General features: G+C 34.7%; 1 protein-coding gene across 3 annotated transcripts in view; it reads right to left on the bottom strand.

Annotated features, from left to right (window-relative positions):
* Nucleotides 1-18,170: 18,170 nt before the first annotated feature.
* EMC2 (ER membrane protein complex subunit 2) overlaps nt 18,171-23,809 on the bottom strand; it is a 48,813-nt gene continuing 43,174 nt past the window's right edge. Inside the window, exons 11-12 of one of the 3 annotated variants that reach the window (XM_023225013.3) lie at nt 21,987-22,107; nt 19,377-19,487 (exon numbers count right to left, since the gene is read on the bottom strand). In XM_023225013.3, coding sequence (XP_023080781.1) covers nt 22,036-22,107 — 72 coding nt within the window. In that variant the 3' untranslated portion in view covers nt 19,377-19,487; nt 21,987-22,035. Of the gene's footprint in view, nt 19,488-21,986; nt 22,108-23,809 lie in introns of all 3 variants that reach the window. The other 2 variants (XM_023225020.2, XM_023225006.2) reach the window with 2 other exon arrangements.

Genomic DNA, 23,809 nt, shown 5'->3' with positions numbered 1-23,809 from the left:
GTTGCATCAGTTTAATAATAACTGATGTTCATCAGTAAATACACCTATATCTGTCCAAAGGGATGTGTCAATTTCTGACGACTGTTATTTCACTAAAGGAACTAAGTTCAGTCAACAAACATATTTTTAACTCTTATAATTAAGGCAAGGTTACAGATTAGGAGAGATATACATCTGGAAGGGAATTAAAAATTGGAAAGAGGAAAAGTAAGGAGACACCTGCCACTTGAGAAGAGAAATATGATGTGGTTCTTCACACCAAAAGCAGCAGTAATTCACCTAGAGTGTGGTAATAACTCTATCAACATGGGTATGGAGAAGCTTTATTTTTCACACAGAGTAAGGTGGGATGATTTTCCCAGATATGGAGTAAAGAATTACTTTAAAAATCCAGCTAGCTAATAGATAGGTCTCCTCACTCATACTGTGAGATAAATAAAATAGTAGTGTGGAATTAGGGAGTAACTTTTTTTTAATGTTCAATCTACAGAAACATGAGCTAACAGCTCTGATCAACTGCCTGAGAAGTAAAAGAATACACTTTTGTTGAGTAGCTCAGATTTTACAAAGGAAAACTTACTACTACTTATATACTGCATTCAAAGTAAAATTAGATTTGATACAAGCTAGTAAATTCACGGGTGTTAAAGAAATGAAGTAGCAATGCAATTGAAGCAAGAACTCAGCCTCTACTGAAAATATTGGAGAGATTGATGGATTTACTACACTCAAATTTCTCTACTTTCTGAACACAATAAGATACTATTATTTTGCTCATCTTAGAGCTACACAAACACAGACTTTGTGCACCCTAGTACCACTAAGCTTTATTTTCTGCAAAAACTTTGGATTAGGCCGTAACTTTCTTCCCCCTGAATAAATTTTTCTCCCTGAGTTAATATTAAAAAGAAAATGTAGAGCTAGCTAGATGCTTCAATAATGAAGAAAATTGTTTTGGTGTTATCCAAAGAGGAAAAAAGCCAGGAGATTTGGAAACCTCAGGTCATTTTAGACCACACCCAATCTGCTGCACATAGGCTGTGTGACTCCTTTTTGGTAACTTCCCAATCAGCTACATGCACTACGCAGGTTCAGCACTTCAGTCTTAAACATGTGCGGCCTGAGTTGGCTTCCACCAGCTGACTATCTTATTTCATGCAATCCAAATCATCCCTAACGTTAAACATCCTTCTAACTAAATCATACTCAGTACTAAACTGCCAGGCAAGCAAATGGCAGAAGAATAGGATTTTTAGCTTCACAGATGCAAGAACTAGTTACTGACTCATTTCAAAGAAAAAATTGACTGGATTTGTAACAAGGCTCCACTTGATTAAAGGGAAGCTGAATAATGCTAAGAATTCAGTAAACACCATAGCTAATCGGAGATGGTACTTAGTGATTTAGGAAGAGGAAATGATCAGTAACACTTAAAACACTTGGTAAGCTAAGGAGGTCATCTTTCACCATAGGTACAAATCAGATTCTACTTCATATCTCAGGTTCAAAGAATTTTGGAACCCTGAAGAATTTTAGGAGGAAAAGAATTTTGGAATTCCTTTTCTACTAATATCTTTGTTCATTGGGAATTAACATTATTAAAATTATAATGCTTTGTGGTATAGAATATTTTCTATAAGCACTACAATTTCTGTTACAGAACAATATGTTTTATTTTGCCATATGGGAAAGTGAGGTTGTGCATAATTTCAGTGTTTTATTTCATTTACTCTGCCGTTCTAACTTACTAAAGTTTTCTGCCCTGTTGCTTATGAAAAACATGAGGCTCTTGGTTTACGTAAAAGTGGAAGGCAAGTATTCTGGAACATGTAATACGTAACTCGGGTCCTAAAAGACATTTATCTGTTCCAGATTCCCTTAGATGCAATTTGTTCCTTTAGTCTACCTGTATTTTAATGTGAAAAGAATCAGTCTAAAGTATTAAGAGAAGGCACATGCAAAGGGGGCACTAGTTCCTACTCCCACTCTATAAAAATACAGATCTTATGTTATCCTTTGTTCTTTAGAAATGACGGTCTCATAATATTTTATATAGTAATACATTGACTCCTTTTATTCATTTTCAAAAGCAAGGCTCTGATTAAACAAAGTGTTTCTAATTTGTTTCCTTACCCTGCATATAATCAGCTTTGTGTTTTCCAAATTATATTTCGTTTCAGAGTTTTGTTGCAATGCTAATAATCTTATTCATTTCCTTGTTACCAGGATTCAATAATTTACTTTGAGCCATATTAAGTATTGCACCTAAAAGCTAAAATGAAATAAAACTGTTTATTAAGCTTGTAGTAGAATATCATCATTTACAGATGTGACACTGGTATTGCACATTGGTGTTGTTGCCTACCTTTTATTCAGTCTAATCTATCTGATAGTATTCTAAATGAAGTTAAATGTGAATATTCACAGATAGAATTTCATAGAATTTCTATCAATTACTTTTCTATCGACTCTGAGTAAGCAGCAGTGCCAAAGTAGAAGACATCAATCACTTTTCAGCATATATTTTCATGTTATTAAATGGAGTTTTCCAAATGTTCTACATAGTTTTCTGAAAGAGCATTTCCATATGCCACAAAAACTAAATGTTAGAACGTTTTTACACAGAATAACATTTACATACCTGAAATGAGCTTCTTTATTAGAATCTCTAAATTTAAAACTGTGTTTACTAATACAAAATGGAAATGTTCAATGGGATATGTACCCCTTCTAAGTTCTCTAAGTAAAATATAAATAAATATTTTTCTTATTTTAGACACCAATTGGAACTTAATATAATGGCTAGAGCCATACAATAACTGTATTTTTTAACCACATTTAAGGAAAATATTTTACCATGTCTATTATTACTGTAGATAATTAATCAACATTCACTCTCTTGAGCTATTTTTTAAATTGTCTCCAAATTTTATTTTATGATTTCAGTTTGGAGGATGGATGGCATTCCATATACAACTAATTGACTAATACAAAACTTCTTAACTCCACATAGCACCAATTTGAAAAACAAATATATTTTCACTCTTTTTTTTTTTATCAAGTGCAGTGGCTCACACCTGTAATCCCAGCACTTTGGGAGTCTGAGGTAGATGGACCACTTGAGCTCAGGAGTTGAGACCAAGACTAGCCCGGGCAACATGGCAAAACTCCATACACACACACACACACACACACACACGCGCGCGCGCGTGCCAGGCATGGTGGCGCTGTGCTACTCAGGAGGCCAAGGTGGGAGGACTGCTTGAGCCTGGGAGGACGAGGCTGCAGCGAACTATGACTGTGCCCCTGCGCTCCAGCCTGTGTGACAGAAAAAGACATGATCATAGCTCACTGCAGCCTCAACCTCCAAAGTCAAGTGATCCTCTTATCTGAGCCGCCACACCTGGCTCATTTGTTATTTTTATTTTTTGTAGACATGGAGGTCTCACTGTGTTGCCCAGGCTGGTATCAAACTCCTAGGCTCAAGTTCTTCCACCTTGGCCTCGCAAAGTGCTGGGATTACAGGCATGAGCCACCACACCTGGCCCAGAATTTATTTTTTAAAGTAGCTTTTGAAGCTCAATTTCAAAAACTTGTAGTAGATCCATGTGCTATCTCATGTTTATTTCCTATCAAGCTTTGTGTCATCGAGGCAGTCACATGAGAGAGAAAAACAAAATTTTTACTAGACTCCATGCTCTTATCTAACACATCTAGTTCATCATCAAGTCTTAGTCCTAATATTTCTTAAATCTGCTCCTTTTCTTTTCTGTTCTCTCTTTATCCTCACCATAGTTTCATTTTTTTCTCCCTTGGGCAAGTCTGTTTTAGGTACATCAACTACAATGCTAGTAAGATAATGGTTTCAATGTAGACAGCACTTTAGCAGACTTCCCTCATCTATGGAATAAAGTCCTAGCTCTACAGTGTAATATACAAAGTTGTTGGTAACCTGGCTAGGTTCTGTTTCTCCATTTCAATTCTTACCACAGGCTAATTATTATTTAAAAAAATATTTATTGAACTGCATTTGCCAGATTTCTTCTATGGATTATGCATTCATATACTTTGCCCATTTTTATTGATCTTTTGAAATTCATAAATGTGCACTGGATTACCTTAAAAGACTTTTTCTTCATTGAAAAAAATGCCGGAATAAGCACATTTTATACAATAAATTCTTTAAGATTAATAAGATGTCATCAATTTAAGATAAACCAAAATTTCTGTGACCCTACTTAGTCTAAAATTGTGTTTTTCAATGGCATTACTGACCCACATGGCTACAAGAGGAAGAGCCAGAGTAAGGGAGAGGTAGAAGGAATAATATTCTTCTTGGACTCCAGAGGCCAATCCAAATGGTTTATTTTCCATCCAACTTTATTTTTCATTATTTAACATCCATGTTGTCTTTAGTTACTAACATCTTCAAATCATCTGTCCTTCTGTGAATCACTCCCAGAGTTCCATCATCCTTTGAATGTTCAATACCCAACAAGATCTTAAACTGGTCATTTCAAGTCTTTTTTGATCTGTAATCATCAACAGTCATGTACCATCAAGACCACAGTCTGGTGCCTGCTATAGGAAAAACTCTGTGCTTAGCATACAAGGAAAAGTAATACACAACATTTACCCCATAATGCACCAGTACAGTGAGAAAGAGGTAAACACATCTACTTACCTTCAAAGAATGTGGCTTTACCTCTCCTGTATGCTAGACTCTGCCCTTCAAGGCCTCTGCCAATTCCAGTGATCTTCTCTGAAATATCTTTTTGCTTGTTCTCCCTGTCACATCTAATGCAGAGCTCTCAATTATTATATTTATTTAGTTCTCACTCGTTTACCATGTTTTTTACTTCTGCTTCCAACTTTTTTTTTTTTTTTTGAGACAGAATCTTGCTGTCGCCCAGACTGGAGTGCAGTGGCGCGATCTTGGCTCGCTGCAACCTCCGCCTCCTGGGTTCAAGAGATTCTCCTGTCTCAGCCTACCGAGTAGCTGGGATTACAGGCACCTGCCACCATGTCCGGCTAATTTTTGTAGTTTTTAGCAGAGATGGGGTTTCACCATGTTGGTCAGGTTGGTCTTGAACTCCTGACCTCAGGTGATCCACCAGCCTCGGCCTCCCAAAATCCTGGGATAAGAAGCCTGATACTTTAGCCCCTTAACCTGCTCTTCTCTCTCTACATTCCCTCTTTTCCTTAAGAATTACATGGAACCCGATGCTTTCATCAGCTCTTATTTAGACGTTTTCCAAATAGTAATCCTTAAGGGCTCACGAAGTTCTCCTAGGGGATCACGATGTTAAAGTTAATAATAGTATCTGTTTCAGTACTTACTTTTTAATGTAAATAAAAATTATTTTTAAAATACTCATCTCAAATGGAGCATTTGGAGAGCCTGGGAGTGGAAGCACAGTGAAAATAACAGTAATCAACAGAAATCAAAGGAAGGTGCTCCGGGTGCAGTCACTGCCAGACTCAACAGAGCACTGCTGGTCACGACGATGGCATTCATCATTACTTCATTTTAAATCATCTATTTCTGGTCCCTTAAGACATAATTTATATCCATAAGCAGTCAATGACTGAAGAAATACAAGAAAATGTTGAAATATATGATAATGAGGGGTAGAAATAGGATAAATGTGCAAATTTGCCTCAAAATGATCTTCCTTGGACCCATTAGCTTAATTTGTCCAATTATAATTCTTTAAAAGTGTATCAATATTTTCTGTACTCCTCCCGGAAAACAATATTAATAAGATAAACTACAGTGACAATAATATGCAATATGATCTAATTTTAACTGGGAGTAAAAGCTACTAATATCTACTGTGTGTTATTTGTGAAGATATACTAATAAGTAGCAACCTTCTCTCATATGTCATCATACGAGAGTAAAATATAATAAGTATAAAAACTTTTTTCCTAAATCACTTTATTACATGCCATATAAAAATTGGAAAATAATTTTTATTTGGCAGGGTCATACATTATTGAGAAAGAGATCATTCATCCAAAAAGGTTGGAAAATAATGATAAATAGCAGTGGTCCCCAAAGTATATTCCTCAGAACATCAGTTGCATGAAGTTCTTATTTTAAGAATAATGCCTTTATTATTTTAGGAAAAACTGATGCACATTCAGGTTAGAAAGTACACTAAAAAGTGCCAAGAAAAAAACTCTAACAATCTACAAATATCCCATCACCTAAATACAGCCATTGCCAACTTTTATTAAGCATCCTTACAAATACATAGTTTGTAAAAGGAAACCTCAGATGAGGAGATATAATTTAAGAAAAATTGAATAATCATGATTATTGTAAAAATAAAATTTAAAAATAAATGGAAAGCAATACTGAAATTCAGATAAAGTTTCACCTCCACAGGAGATATGGTTGCTAAATAAAGCATCTCTCTAAGGCTAAGAAAAAAATGTTAAGAGTCTTTGATGTCACTTTTGAAACCATGTGTTTTAATTTTAATCAGTCTCTTTGTAATGAAAGATTAAATTATCACACTCTACCTTGTACCTACCCTCTACTCCACCCTAATTTTTGTTATATTTTTCTCTTTAGCTCATCAGAGGTTAAATTTATGTTTTGCTCATTTCTATTTTATAACAATAGTTCCCTATTGTCAGCGCTGTATTTATTTTTTACATAGGAGTAATAAAAATACGAGATCACAGGTATTTTGATTAACTGGGAATTATATAGAAATCTCTTATAAATTGTAAAGTGCTAAATATTTGTTCTAATATAGTAATACCTCCCACCCTTCTTTCTCTCTACTTGCTTTTTAAAATTCTCCATCCTAGTAAGAAAAATCTACTCAGAGTGCCTCTAAAAATTGTTTCCTCATCTTTAAGATTGATGCATAAGTTGCTCCCTCCACTGAGAATGCCAACACTATCTGACTTTTGGTCGGGTGCAGTGGCTCACGCCTGTAATCCTAGCACTCTGTGAGGCTGAGAAGGGAAGATTGCTTGAGCTCAGGAGTTCGAGACCAGCCAGGGCAACATGGTGAAACTCTGTCTCTATTAAAATACAAAAAATTAGCCTGGCGTGGTGGCGCGTGCCTGTAGTCCCAGCTACTTGGGAGGCTGAGACAGGAGAATCGCTTGGACCCAGGAGGTGGAGGTTGCAGTGAAGGGAGATCGGGCCACTGCACTCTAGCCTGGGTGACAGAGCGAGACCCTGTCTCAATAAATAAATAAATACTATCCAAATTTCAATATCAAGACCAAGCCCCTTCTCCTCCCTTGTCTTTACAGAATCCTCCAATCTTTAGTGGCATCTTCATCTGAAGATAAGTATCACAAACATATTAATTCACTAGGCAATTAAAAGTCACTCTTCCAGCCTGGGTGAATGGCAAAATCCCGTTTCTACAAAAAAATACAAAAATTAGCTGGGCATGGTAGCACGCACCTGTAGTTCCAGCTACTCAGGAGGCTGAGATGGGAGGATCGCGTGAGCCCAGGAGGCAGAGGTTGCAGTAAGCTGAGACTGAGCCACTTCACTCCAGCCTGGCTGGACCCCATCTCAAAAAAAGGGAGTAAGACCCCATCTCAAAAAAAAGAAAAAAAAAAAATCACTTTTATACTGACCTACTTACTGGAAAGCTATAGGCTGATTATACTGAAATAATTTTCATTCTTATGCCTTGTCTACAAACTAAATTACAAGGTCCTTGAAGGCAATCTCTAAGTATTAGGTTTTTGTTTCCATGCAGCCTTCTGTTTTATACATACCAGGACCACTGGTATATTCATTTTAGAAGCTTCCAGAAGCCAGGGAATATAATTGTGTACCATAGTTAGAGCATATACACTGCTCTACATTAAGTTAGTAGATATTTAACTAAACTTTGCCTCTGAGACTGCCATTGTTCAAAAGATAAAAAGAAATACACAAATTACAATGAACATAATCTGCAAATCTATAAATTATGGAGAATATAATTTAATATGTGAGCATTTGGGAGTTCATTCCTCATATTTAGAACCAATACTAAGAAGGTGCTTCTATGTCCTTAATATTAAAAAGGCACTTCTTAGGATGACTGAAGATAATCTTTATGAACATCATCAAGCATTACAGGTCAATGTAGTAGATGCAGATTAATTTACACGATGGGCTTGAGCTAAATGTGTAGTAAAACGAAATCTAAAACATATACTGAAAAAATTTTTAAGAAGAAATACCAGATACTTATGAGTTTACTTTTTATTCTGTTTGTCATAAAAGTTGAAGGGAAACAATTTTTAAATTAGTTCATTTAGATTTTCACTTGTTCTAATAAAACTTACATGATGGCATAGGTGATGATAGTTTTTCTTTAACTAAAAAGAAAACAAAAAACATCATTCTACATAATTTCTCATATTAAAATTCCACTTGAAAAAATGCCATGTAAACTGACAAAGCATAATACTCTTTTTAACTTTTGGGTTTTAATATTATTATAAAATTTTATTATGCTGCAAATGTAGTCAGTTATATGTAGAGTAAGTATGGCACACAACTGCAGTTGCATTTGGTGTTCTTGGAATATAATGATGCAAGTAACAAGAAGCTACTGCTTCGTTACCAAGAAGTCAAGTTTAATTTGCTTTCTTTTCCCTTCTCTCTTCAACTGGCCAAAATACAAGTTCCACTGCAAATGCAACAACCAGAAAACACAGATGCCATCATAAATATATAATGCTGCCAAGTAGGAAACCCTACACTGACAAATAACAGAACTCCCCATAGCAACTGGAAGACATTCTAGGCAGCATATTCAGTCTTGAGGCTATACTATAAATAAAATTTATGCATCCCTTATGACTGAAAACAACATTTTTTTTTGTTGTTGTTTAACACCGACATTTACTGTTACTCAATGGGTAATTTTTCTGTCTGGTTCATATTCTTAATGGATTGAGAAATTTCCTACGTCTTTCATTCTGAACTGCTGCAATAGGTAACTGCTATCACAAAGTTCCTGCTGAGCCTTAAATAAAATTGGCCACATTCAATTTAAAAAAAAAAAAAAACCACAAACAACTTTCCAACTTTACTAAACAAATTCATAGTTTGATAACTAATTTGAGTGTTAAAGTTTAGCAATTGAATGACACTCCTCACCATTAGCTGGCTTGGAGACAAAATATGAAATCAACAAATATTCATAAGCATTCACTGTGGGCTCAAGATATGTTAGATGTTGTAGGGGAAAGGAAATTGAAGACAAGTTCCCCTCGTGTACAGGAATTTTTCCTCTAGCTTTTAGAAATTACTAACTCAGGACACTAATAAATCAAAGCAGTACTTCCTTAGAGAATCTGATCTCTTGCGGCCCATCTTGCAGGAAACAATATTTGCCTATAACTGTTCTAAAGTCTGAACATCTAAAAGTAAAAATTTCAAGCATTACATATCAACAGATATAAAAACCAGAAGAGAACAGAATCTTTTAAAGCAGGAACAAGATAAAAGGCTGTTTACCTCTGCAAATAGCTTTGGTTTTAAATCCAAAGTTTCACAATTTTTAAAATATCTTTCTCCATCATAATCACTATAACATCTCAATACTTTTTGACACTGCCTAGTTGAAGAAGCCTATAGGCTTCAACATCTTATGCATTATCTTCTCAATAAAGGTATTTAGGTCTATGGATAAATTATAAAACTAGTTCTTTCTAGATTTTTTCCTAAGACATATGCATGTATCATGTCCACCTGAAAACCATAAGAAGCCGAACAAAAAGTTATTTTCATCCTCAATTTATTAGCATTTGAAAAACGTTACTGGTATTTTCAGATCTCCAGTATTAAAGTTTACTCAATGGCTATGTCATCTGCAATTAAACTTTTTAAAAATCCATCAAAAACAACAAGGTTAACATACACTGTGATTGTATTTATATATATACATATATACACACACATACAATGCACTATTTATATCTTTCAAGTATTTATATTTTAATTGGTACAGATAACATATTAAAATTAGTCCCAATATCATTGAATCAGATTTTACAAATTATAATTCCTGAGCATGATTTATTGTCTATCTTATGTGGGCATATAGGTGAACTGTTTAATCTGGAAGTATTAAACAAAAATATTCTATCCCCTATATAGCAATCTCGAGAAAGTTACATGTAAAAACCAAGAATACATTTATGATAAGATTCCACGATTATTATAATATTTGGCTTGATTTTGATTAAAATATGCCTACTTCTAGTTTAAAATAACCAAAAAAAAAAAAAAAAAAAAAAAAAAAACCAGCCTGCAGTTTCTATAATTAAAAAAATTTAAAGCTCTAGGTGGCCTACTTCTACAAGCTAGTAGGAGGAAAATTATCCAATTGAAAAATCAAACTTTTTTATTATGTCTAATCAATGACTGTTAAAACTATGAATTGAAAACTTGTCCACTGACATTTGAAGTTTGTTAATAGAAAAAATTAAGTACAAATTCATGGCCGGGCATAGTGGCTCACACCTGTAAACCCAGCACTTTGGGAGGCTGAGGCAAGCAGATTACCTGAGGTCAGGAGTTTGAGACCAGCCTGGCCAACATGGTGAAACCCCATCTCTACTAAAAATTTTAAAATTAGCCAGGTGTGGTAGTGCACGCCTGTAAGCCCAGCTACTACTTGGGAGGCTGAGACGGGAGAATCACTTGAATCTGGGAGGCGGAGTTTGCAGTGAGCCAAGATCGCACCACTGCACTCCAGCTTGGGCGATAGAGCAAGACTCAGAAAAAAAAAAAAAAAAAAGACAAAAAGAAAGAAAATATTAAGTACAGATTCAAAGTCATTAAACAAAATTAGGCCATAATTTAAGCCACAAAATACCTAATTATGAGTCTTTTTAGACTAGTAAATATTTCCTTCTGGGGAAATCGTTATTATTTAGAGAATAATAAAGTAAAACAATGAAATATTTAGCAGTATACACCCCCAAGTTAAAAGAAACAATATTGTCTTAAACTATTTTTACATCTTTAATGTATTTTCAGAAATTCCTTCTCTAATATTTGAAAGACTGCATTTGTGTACGCATTGAAGTCCTTTCCAAATACATGTATTTCATTGCCCTTAATATTTGAGAACAATTCTGCTTACATGAAAAGATAGCAACATTAAATCTGCCAGGTGACCATCAGATTACTCTCCCCAGAGCCAGTTGATACCACAGGGCCTGTTTCTAAGTACAGCTGTGATTCCTGGGTATTACTTAAGAGGTAACCATTTGTTTTGTACCATGTCTATGTTCCAACTGCTGCAACTTCTCTTAAATCATCATATCAGTGGTGCTATCTGAAGTTCGTTTTAGTAAGACATTCTTATACAGTCTTTCCGAATGCTTTTATTTGGAACTACCCACTTTTATTCCTCTCATAAGAACTATAGACATATTTATCCGTGCAGTTTGGTTTTGGTCAGAGTAGGTGGGTCATTAGAAAATTATCAGCCAATGGGGCTGTGTTGTCTCCTATGTTCTCTGGCATACTACATATGACAGGTCGATCAGTATAGTGAAACTAAATCCAAAATCAGCTGTCATTTGAGTCCAACTCTTGAAATCACTGGCTATTGTTACCACTCTGGAGACCTCTAATTTCATTTCAAACAGATATGACGCTGATCGTACACATTTTTACCTAGGGTTTTCAAAAGATGATACACATACGTTTTCACATAATTCTTACCCATGTTTTCATGTAATATTTAAGTTGCCTAAAAGGGAACTGAATTCACAATTAAAAGAAATTCTTAGTATTGTATCTCTCAAATTAGTTAGGCATGAGCTCAGATTTCTTCAGTTATGAATCCATTCTGTCTGTTTGGAAATACTCACCATTACCTGGTCTACTGCAGGTAGATGTTTCCCCAGTAGTGACTTATTTGCAAGATTAATGTCTCCAAGTTTATTGTTGGTGGCAGCAGTCTGTTGAGCTGGAAACATTTTTCAGGGTTCTCATGATTTGAATATAAATTGTATTACTTATAATATTTACACATTCTTACAAGGAGTAGGAGAGTTGTAATGATCCTACTGGAATTCACCTATTTATTTGTGGCTGCAAGTGGTTTATAGCAATATGCTTCTAATTTAACTTTTATTGGCATCCAAATCTAATTATTAATCGGTTTTTTAATTAAAAAACAATTTGTATAAAAGTCTTTATATTAAGACACATGCACACTATTCACAATAGCAAAGACTTGGAATCAACCCAAATGTCCATCAGTGATAGACTGGATTAAGAAAATGTGGCACGTATACACAATGGAATACTATGCAGCCATAAAAAAAAGATGAGTTCATGTCCTTTATAGGGGCATGGATGAAGCTGGAAACCATCATTTTGAGCAAACTATTGCAAGGACAGAAAACCAAACACCACATGTTCTCATTCATAGGTGGGAATTAAACAATGAGAACACTTGGACACAGGGCAGGGAACATCACACACCCGGGCCTGTCATGGGGTGGTGGGTTGGGGGACGGGGTAGGGATAGCATTAAGAGAAATACCTAATGTAATTGACAAGTTAATGGGTGCAGCACACCAACATGCACATGTATACATATGTAACAAACTTGCACGTTGTGCACATGTACCCTAGGACTTAAGGTATAATAAAAAAATAAGCTAATAAAAGTCTTTATATTATTCTTGTCTTCTACTATGCTCACTATAATACAAAGTTCATACTTTCTGTTTCCACTGTGGTTATTACAATTGGGTTCTAAAATACATACAAATATGCATACATGCATAGAGAGATGCATACATGAACATTTATGTATAGATAAATAAATGATTTCTTTTTCTAAAGACCACAGGCCTGGCAGGGTGCAGTGCCTCACACCTGTAATCCCAGCACTTTGGGAGGCCAAGGCAGGTGGATCACGTGAGGTCAGGTGTTCAAGACCAGCCTGACCAACATGGTGAAACCTTATCGCTACTAAAAATACAAAAATTAGCTGGGTGTGGTGGCGGGTGCCTGTAGTCCCAGCTACTTAGGAGGCTGAGGCAGGAGAATCGCTTGAACCTGGGAGGCAGAGGTTGCAGTGAGCTGAGATCACACCAATTGCACTCCAGCCTGGGTGACAAAGCTAGATTCAGTCTCCCCAAAAAAAAAAAAAAAAAAAAAAAAAAAAACCCACTGGCCCATCTTCACTCCCTTCTCTTAAGAATTCTAAGTTTTTTTTAAAAAGCTGTTGAAAGCAGTCAATACAAATCAAGTGAATTCAGCTTGGCTTCTGAGAAAGAAGATAATAGTATAATTCTGTGTACTAATTTTAAAATTATTAAAAGAAAGATATTCCATTCAATATACAAAACAAACATGTGTAACTCAGTTCTTTACTATAGCATCTAGGGAGAATATGGCTGCCTCCCCCACCCCCCCCAAAAAAATAGAATAGGAGATGGGGAAAAACATATAAATAAAAAGAGGGGATAACTTAAAAAATGCCACACACAATCATAATGTAAGAAGCAAAGTAACATGCAGATCTCCATGAAATCAGTTGCTTCTTTCAATCATTGTTTTCAAAATACAGTCTATTTGACACCAATGGTTCTCAAATTTTAGCAGGCCTCAGAAACATAGGACAGGCTTGTTAAAACACAAAGTGGACCCCACTCAAGTTTCTTATTCAGTAGATAGGGGGTGGGATTCAACAGTTTTCATTTCTAACAAGTTTCCAAGTGACCAGACTTTGAGAACCACTAACTAGACCTTTCTATAGTCCACCAACTTCTCTCGGCATTCACATAATCTTTAGAGTCGGGCAAAATTGGGGGATAAGAATACCTCCAGTTTGCATTTTTCAAACTAAACAAATTTCTAAGAATTATTTTTTCCTATTCTTTCTGTGTTTTATACATATGATCATCTTAGTTGTATTACTGGGTTGTTCATGATATGCAGATTAGATTTTGTTTTGTTTTGTTTTGAGACAGATTCTTGCTCTGCCACCCAGGCTGGAGTGCAGTGGCACGATTTTGGCTCACAGAAACCTCCGTCTCCCGGGTTCAAGCAATTCTCCAGCCTCAGCCTCCTGAGTAGCTGGGATTAAAGGCATGGGCCACCTTGTATTTTTAATAGAGACAGGTTTTCACCATATTGGCCAGGCTGGTCTCAAACTCGTGACCTCAGGCAATCCATCCACTTCGCCTCCAAAAGTGCTGAGATTACAAGCTTGAGCCACCACACCCGGCCGGCAGATTAGATTTCTGAAGTGACTTCCTGATTGCAGTTTCTTTTACTAGAGAACTAAGTGCAGACGTAGAATTAAGCTACTTCCCCAAGTAAGATTTGTTAAAACTATACCTAAATGTGCATAGTATTTTTAATTCATTCAAATACATACCATATGCAAGCACCATGGTAGAAACTGATAAGGTAAACATGGCCAAAAACATATAGGGTCTCTGCCCTCATGCAATTTAAGAATCTACTGAGGGAGACAGATAATCACCTGAAAATATAATTAAAGTGATAAATGCTCCAAATGAAAGATGCATGATAGTTGTAACATAAAAGTGTATGATAAACTGATTTCCAGGGTAGCTAAACCTGTGTAATAAGTAATTCAGTAACTTTTATAGCTGTCTGCCTTAGTTTCTCTTTTTTTTTTTTTTTTTTTTTTTGAGACAGTCTCATTCTGTCACCCAGGCTGGAGTGCAGTGGTGTGATCTCAGCTCACTGCAACCTCCACCTCCCAGGTAGCTAAACCTGTGGTGGAAATTTTACATTCTTTAGAATCGGAATTATTCAACAAAGAATCCTTCTGGGATTTTTATAGGAATTGTATTAAACCCATAAATCAACTTGGGGGAAACTTAGTTAATATATTGTCTTCCAATTCATATAAATGGTTATGTTTCAGACTCTTTAAGCCTAGACATTTACAATCCATTATTTCTCTGAATCTATTATCTCTCTGAAGCATGTTATCTGGAGGATTCACCTGCATAAAACCTTGAGTCTCTACAACCCGTTATCGTATCCCAGACATCCCTTTCTACTGATAATAACTGACTGCCAATCAGAAAATATTTGGATTTGTCTATGACCTGGAAGCCCCTGCTTTCAGTTGTCCCACCCTCCTAAACTAAATCAGTGTACATCTTACCTGTATTGACTGATGCCTTACATCTCTTTAAAATGTATAAAGCCAAGTTGTAACCCAATCACCTTGGGCACATGTTTTCAGGATCTCCTGTGGGCTGTGTCACAGCCCACTCATATTTGGCTCAAAATAAATCTCTTCAAATATTTTAGAGTTTGACTCTTCATCAACAAGGTCCAGTAGGTGTTTTGTTGGATTTATACTTAGTATTACATTTCAAAATTGTAAATGGTGTTAGCATACAGAAACACAATTTTTGTGTGGTCGATCTTGTATTCTGTGATCTTATTAAATTCAAATAATGTTAAATGCAAATATAAAGTTTAATTTTTTCATTTCCAATCTCTGTGCCTTTTATCCCTTTTTCTTACGTTATTGCACTGGATGCCAAGTACTACATTGAATAGGAGTGGTGAGTGTGCATATCCTTATCTTGTTCCTAATCTTAAGAGGAATGCATTTAGTCTTTCATCACATTATTTTTTAGATGTTGAATGTTTGTGGAAGAAGGAAGTATAACAACTTCATGCACTTTAAGCGTAGCTGAATTCAAAGTGTGGGAAAGTGGAGGGACATCGTTTACAATTAAAGAAATCTGATTTCTCCCCTTGATTCTGATACTATACAGATCCTCGAAGGCCAATAAATGGAAAACAACAAGAGTTTTAATGGTGGGGGCAGAGGGGGAAGGAGCAAAATGGCATTATATTATATTCTAAATATTTTGAAATAGTTCTCATATTGACTGTAAATGAAATAACATCTTAAATAATTTAAACACAATTTAAATTAAAATATAATTTACCTTTTTATTCAATTAAAAATTGTTTTACAAATCAGAACATCTGAATTATAATCCCCGATCTGCTAACAAGTTATGACCCTTGCATATAACTGGCTCTCATTTTTGTCACTCTAAAATTAGAACATCACAAGATAGCCAGATGCAGCAGAGGATACCAGAAAAAATGCTGACTTGGAAACCCCTGACATCCTGGGTCTAATCCACGCTCTGTAACACAAGAGGTTAATTTATCTGAACCTCAGATCTCCTAATCTTAAAATTAAGTACAACAAAATCATCTCCAAAGTCCTGTCTAAAATCCTATGGTTCTATGAAATGAATTAAAATGAAGTTACTTTGACGATAAGTGGGCTACAGTATATAAGACAAAAAGATTATTTGAAATATTTGTCAATAAAAAGTTGGAAGTATACGCTTGCAGCATATTAAAATACTGTTCTTCCCTTTACATTTTTCTCTACAACCTCTTGTGCCCCCAAATCAGTATTATTTTTATGGTTAAAGCTGTGTAAACATGTCCCTTTTTCACCTCTGTTGGCTCAGAATGCTAGGTGCTGAGCTGCAATAAGACATTACTTCTTTTGCTATATGCAATTATCTGCTTGCTTTAAATGATTCAATTCTGAAATAGTATTCCTGACATGTCTAAAATAAGAATTTTACAAGTTAAAAAAAGTTGAAGAGTGGATAAGCAGATATATTAGTTAAAAACATACATGGCTGACGTAACAGGAAATCAAACAGTGTCTCAAACAATCAGGAGTTTATTATTTCTCATGTAAAAATTGGGGAGTCTGGCAATTGCTCATCTTGGTTTGGGTGTTCAACAATTCCATCAGGGACCCAGCGGAGTTTGGCAATTGCTCATCTTGGTTTGGGTGTTCAACAATGCCTTATCAGGGACCCAGGATCCCCTTAATCCTCCTTCAGTTCCATCTCTGAAATGTCACTTTCATTCTCATATTTGCTGTTTCATGGTTATTTAAGATGGCAGCTGCACCTTTAGGCATGTTGTTGGCCAGAAAGAGGAGAAAGAGGCAAAGACTGTTTTCACACAAAGCTCTGATTTTTTAATTTGAAAGGAAAGCCCTTCTCAGTAGGGTTCTGTTCATTTCATTCAATTTCTCTATTGCACTGGCCACATATCAAGTACTCAATATCACATATGGTTAGTAGCTACCACAACAGACAGACAGAACAGATGGCTGATTTCCTTCATTGCAAAAAGTGCTGCCTTATAGTAATCAGACTATACGGAATAAAACTACCACTTCTGTTTCAGATCAATGAAGGTGCAGCCTCTGGAGTTGGGATAAGGTCCTAATGTCTTTGAGGAAAAGGGATCCTTGCCACTATCGGATCAAATTAGGGTACTGTTAAACAGAGAAGAAATAAAGGTAATAGCTGTAGACAACTGCCTACTGTAATGGAATTATCAGTACATTTAAGTTGAAGTTTATAAATTACTACGGAATGACAATGTGCTTAACAAATATAAAATCTTGGCAAGAAGTTATTAAAATTTTGAAAAAATAAAGTGATACTGGCCAGGCTCAGTGGCTCATGCCTGTAATCCCAGCACTTCAGGAAGCTGAGGAGGGTAGATCGCTTGAGGCCACGAGTTTGAGACCAGCCTGGCCAATATAGTGAAACCCCGTCTCTACTAAAAATACAAAAATTAGCCAGGCATGGTGGCGCATGCCTGTAGTCCCAGCTACTCAGAGGCTGAGGCACAAGAATCGCTTGAATCTGGGACGTGGAGGTTGCAGTGAGTCGAGATCACGTCACTGCATTTCAGCCTGGGCGACAGAACGAGACTGTCTCAAAAAAAAAAAAAAAAAAAAAAAAGTGAAACTAAGGCAGACAGCTATAAGAGGCACTGAATTACTTATTACACAAATTTAATTGCTAGAGTAAACACTAATCCAGTGACTGATGGCGAGGAGGTTTGAAGGGGAAAAGGCAGTGAGACAACATGCAGGCACTATTTTCTTTACAGAAAATGTAAATTTCAAATGGTTCATCATGTTGAAAATGCAGTTACTAATTTCATGTGTACAAAGAGTAGATCTTTGTTGTAACAAAGATTAGCAGAAAATTACCTTCATATGAAAAGAGTTCTTTCATGGAAGATATTAATTAGTTGCCTATTACTCATGGCAGAATAAAACAAAAATGACTGTAATATGAAAAATTAGACTAGATACGGAGAATAATTTATTAGCAGAACTATTCAAAAGGTTAAAAGAAGCTGATATTGACAATACTTTTCTTTCTAAACACTTCTAGATTGTCAATTCCTCCACAATCCCCACTTGCCCAAAGCAGTAATGGCAAGTCTGCAGATGCCTCTGTATATTTTTAATAAAAATAAATTTAAATATATTTATTATAAATACCACAAATATTTGCTATGAACGGTTGCTATTTTAAAACCTGATTTGTGTCTAAATGAAATTTAACTTTCAAAGTCTCTTCTATTTTACTGAAACATGTCAAATACTGTTGAAGGTAGCCTAATGGTTGTTTATTATGAAAAGAGAAAAATAAAAAATTCTAACTAAGGTAATGATAGAACAGGAAAATTTTAATATTTTCGTTTCTAAGGATAGTTTTAATTTTCTTATTTTTTTCAAAATTAAAAATAACTCAGCCACTAAAATCCCTTAATCCCTACTCTATATGATTCTTGAATATTCTTTCATGTAATTTACTATTAAAGGATTCAATAAATATAACTTGCATAAAAGTTAAATTTAAGTGTCATAACATATTTACCTTAAGGCATTTTATATGTATAAATCTCAATTATGTCCTATATCAAAACAAAAATTTTACAAAGAAATATTGCTGAACTTTGGAGAATGACATGTTTTAAGCAAGATTCATCAAAAGGATATTACAGCAGATAAAACAATTCAAATAGTCCACTGGAATGTACAGCAAAATCCAATTCGACAATATAAACAAAGTCTAAATAATCTGCTTCTGTCAGCTACATATGCTGTGTCTATCACCAGTAAGGAGTTAACTAGAAACTGAGTTCTTAAACAATATATCCACTGTGAGTATAACAAAATGAAGTTAGAATCTTCATACGCAAGTTTAATAAAACATCATGGTTTATTTAACAAGGTTATTCTACATTAGAGTTTTTTATATATATAGAGAGAGAGAGAGAGATGTGTGTGTGTGTGATATGAAGAGACTGATGTACAATCAATAAGTCTTAAATCTCTCTTCCATGGATTTCCCCCGTCTTCCCACTTAGCAGTAAAAGGCATTTTTAGGTTTATATAAACATATTCTTTACAACTGCCTTCTAACAGAAAATTACTGTAGTATATAAACAGCACTGGGCATTTAGTAAATAAGTTACAGGCCAATAAGTTCAATTGTGCAGTTGTGAAATCTAATGTCAAAGAGTTTTTGAAACCTTAAGACTGGGTGATCTGCAATGTTTCCAACATGTCTTCGACAGCCTTAAGAGAATATTTGGTTTCCTTCTTACTTCGACCTGCAAACTAATTAAAAAAAAAAAAAGCTCAATTAGGCTCAATTTCAGTGGCAGGTTCAAAATGACAATCTTACCTTCACATTGCTAATGAAACTTAACATTGACTATTTTATAACTAGTAGGAAATCAAATATATTCTTTGTTTTTTTCAATAAGAATAAAATTTGGGTATTAAGGACATTTTCCTTTAAGGTCTTACCTTCAGTAGAAGTGTAAGATTTCAGAGAAGTTCAGAGATTTCACTGCACACTTGGCCAGTTTAAATGTTTTAAATGTTTATGTAGTGTAACAACCTATAAAATCATAGATTTGAAACTATCCTACTCATACCAAAAAAATATGAAATAAAAAGTATAATTTTAAAATGCAATTTAGCTTATATTTATGTAGGAGTGTGAACCATTTCTACTCATCTGATGTCTAAACAGATTTTTACAATTTCAAACGAAGGTACAATATAAATACAAGTTATTTCACTAAACATTTTAAAGTTGCAAGTACTCTCTAAAATTATTTAAAGTAGCTCATAATTTAAGTTTCCAGATTTATTAGTTAACTAAATGATACGGTTCTGCAAACAGCTGTGAAGTAAAAACCTACGCTACACATTAAAACAATGTAAAAATGTTTTAAAGTATGCATTTCTACTTTATTAATTGTAATTTATTTATATTATAAAACTAATTGGGATTGGATTTTACTGTGAAAACAAAATATAATACATCAATACATACACAAAATATACCTTATATTTGTGTAGTTAAAAGCAAATTCATGGCATATTAAATTCAATATCGTACACATAATTGCTGGAGGGAAACACTGTTGAATACCACATGCTGATTTCAAAATGAGTTTGTTAACAGCACTGACAATTCCCATCATTTATTAGTCTGATTTAAAACAAAAGCTTTACTAGATAAGCAAGTGTTCCTTGCTGGAGATGGGAGAAAGTTTGTTTTATATACATATACTTTACCCATTTTCCCCCTGGTTAAATATGATTAAAATACTTGGTATTAGCAACATCTAGTGTTTTCAAGTTAACATCAAACCACTCAATACATTTTCAAGTGACTGATCATTTCTTCAAATAACAATGCTGTCTTAAGCACTTAGTACTTGATTTACGATGTCTTCCTTGTCTTTTGTAATTACCTTAATTTGGAAAACTTCTCATGACCTGTTCAGAAAGATTAAGTGATCAAGCACAGGTAACATCATAGAAGCAACAGGCTTCAGGAACTGGTAACCTGTCTCTGACCCCTCTGGCTACAGCTTAACATTATGATTCCCTCACTTCCTACACTCTAAACCATTAGATTAGTTTTTGTAGTTGAATCCTGATTTGAAAAAGTAAATAAAGGATGTTTCTAGTGGAAATGCCAGAGGAAAAAAAAAAGCTTCTCATAAAAATCAATAAATATCACCTTGCCTTTCAAAAGGCATCACGAATTTAAGGAGTTCGTATGTTAAATAAGGTAACAGCAATATCACATTTAAAACTTTGTCTTTCTATAATTTCCCCTGAGGACTAAAGGCTGTGGGGCATGCTTATTACTTTTGCTACCCAGTTAATAAATTACACAATACACAAGGATTTACCAGAAACAGAAAGTTTTTCCTTTTACCACCATTTATGAAACATAAATAGGAATGGTCCTAATCAGATATTTAAAGGTCTAATTCTGAGAAAATTAGGGGTACAGAATAGGACATCACATAGTAACATTACCACATAACATTTATTCTAATTGCTTTTAAATAGCAAAGTAAAAATTAAAAAAACTCTGTAGAGCTAAAACCATAACATGTATTTTTAAATACAGTATTTTTCTTGGTTTATACTTAAACATAAAAATAATACAGTGTCATCTTTTAAAATCAGCTAATTTTAAAGAGTCAGCTAAAATGGTGTCAACATGACTCACAACCAGTGCAATTTGGAAAAAACCAAATGAGTTTACTTGTGTCAGAATAAATAAAAGAAAGTTGGAAATATAAATCTATCACTTCAAATTTAATGTGACATGCAATTATTCTGTCTATTCCAGAATTGTATGGCAATTTAACTGATTAAGTCAGAATCATTTTTTCTCTCAAATCATGATTTAATTTTCTATTTCCCAAAAGGACAGTAACAGAATCACCGCTGCAATCATAAATAACATATAAATCACTAGCACAGATTTAACTGTGCACCAAAGAAGCATTTATCTGGAAAATCATTGTCAGTAAGTTCACATTAAAGTTTTTCATGTGCATTAATCAAATGTGTCTGCTTCTACTGAACATGCTAAACCAATTACCTAATTGAAGAGCAAATAGTAGCCATATTCTGTTTCATCATTAAGTGGAAACAAAGAAAGAAAAGCAATTCTTGAAACCTAATATTCCCTAATTTATAAGTATCTAGAAAAATCACATATTAAATATTATATACTCTATACTGGTTTACATGCTTAGATACGATTAAGAAATTCTCACTGAGATCTCAAAGATTTACCTAGTTATCAAGAATGTCATTCTCTGAAAGTTATACTCTTCTACATGATTCACAAATTCTGTATTTTTGTTTTCATAGTTAGATTTTGCTTAAGTAAATCTTTCAAAATTCTCTGTAAGATCTGTAAGAAAACTCATTAGAAAAAACCACAAAAACAATCAAATAATAAAAACTTGCTTATCAAATTCAGAGGTCAGTGATTCATGCATTGTAATAACTGAGATACCTTGCTTGGTATCTTTATATAATTTGTGGAAAATACACGGGTAGACAAAGTAATAGGAAACATGAAATGGATTGTAAATGAATGAATCTCAAAAACATGCTGAGTGAAAGAAGCCAGACACAGAAGATCACATAGCCTATGAACTCATTTATACAAAGTTATAGTACAGGCAAAACTAATGTTTGGTGATAAAAATCAAATCAGTGCTTGTCTGTCTCCCAGTGGGGGATGAGGTTGACTGCAAAATGGCAGAAGGAAGCTTTCTTGGGTGATGAAAATGCTATTTTGAGTGGGGGGCTTGTAAGGGGGTGTACATATTTGTTAAAACTCAGACTGTATACTTAAAATATACGCATTTGATTACATGTAAATTATACCTCAACACACCTCAAGGGAGTCTTGTCACACTGAAGAGACAGGGAGAAGGAAAAACATAATAACTTATGTTTTAACTTCTTTAATTCTCAGAATATTTTATTATGGCTATCTTGCAGAAGAAAAGATAAGCCAAGAGATGTTAGGTAATTTACCTAAGTTTGCATAGCTAATAATTATATCAGAGTCAAAATTTGAACCCAGACAACATGCGTCCACATCTGTAATCTTCTCTTTAAGTACACTGAACTAGCTTCCATGGACAGGACTCATGATAGAATACAAGATGGACAGAAACACTGGATATCCATATCGGGAGCAACTGACCCCCTATTTCACATCATACATGAAAATCAATTCCAGGCCAGATGCAGTGATTCATACCTATAATCCTGGCACTCCACCGGGAGACTGAGACAGGAGGATTACTTGAGGCCAGGAGTTTGAGACCAGCCTGTGCAATACAGCTGGACCTCATCTCTACAAAAAATTTAAAAATTAGCTGAGCACAGTGACATGCGCCTACAGTCCCAGTGAGTTGGGAGGCTGAGGCAGGAGGATAACTCAACCTGGGTGGTTGAGGGCAAAGTGAGCCATGATCATGCCACTGCACTCCAGCCTGGGCGACAGAACCAGATTCTGTCTCAAAAAAATAAAAATTAAAAATTAAAAATAAATCAATTCCAAATGGGTTGTGGATTAAATATGAAAAGTAAAATAGAAATTCCGAAGACACACAGAATTCTTTATGACCATGAGTAGCAAAAGATTTCTTAAACAGAACACAAAAAACACAAACAAATGACTGAGGCATTTGAACACATTTCATTTCAGAACTTCTATTCCTCAAGATCATATGAGCAAAAAAGTAAAAAGTTATATATATTTGCTTATACATAAAACTAAAAAAGGGCTCAAAGCAAAAAACTAAAGAAATAAGTCATGCAAATACTAATGAGAAAAATATTTCATGAAAGAGGATATCCAAATGGAACTGATCATCAGGGACATGCAAAATAAAACCATAAGGTACCACTCTGCACATGTACCAGAATGGCTATAATTACAAAGACTGACAGAACCAAGTGTTGGTGAAGATGTGGGACTATTAGAACTCTTACCGCTGGTGGGAGCAAACTAATCTGGAAAACTGCCTTTAACTACTAAAGTTAAATATACATATATTCTATGACCCAGTATTTTCACTCAGATATACAGAACT

The sequence above is a fragment of the Piliocolobus tephrosceles genome, chromosome 7, assembly GCF_002776525.5.
Source record: "Piliocolobus tephrosceles isolate RC106 chromosome 7, ASM277652v3, whole genome shotgun sequence".
Taxonomy (NCBI): Eukaryota; Metazoa; Chordata; class Mammalia; order Primates; family Cercopithecidae; genus Piliocolobus; species Piliocolobus tephrosceles.
The sequence above is the reverse complement of the archived record's forward strand: the minus strand, read 5'-3'. Positions and strand labels throughout refer to the sequence as shown.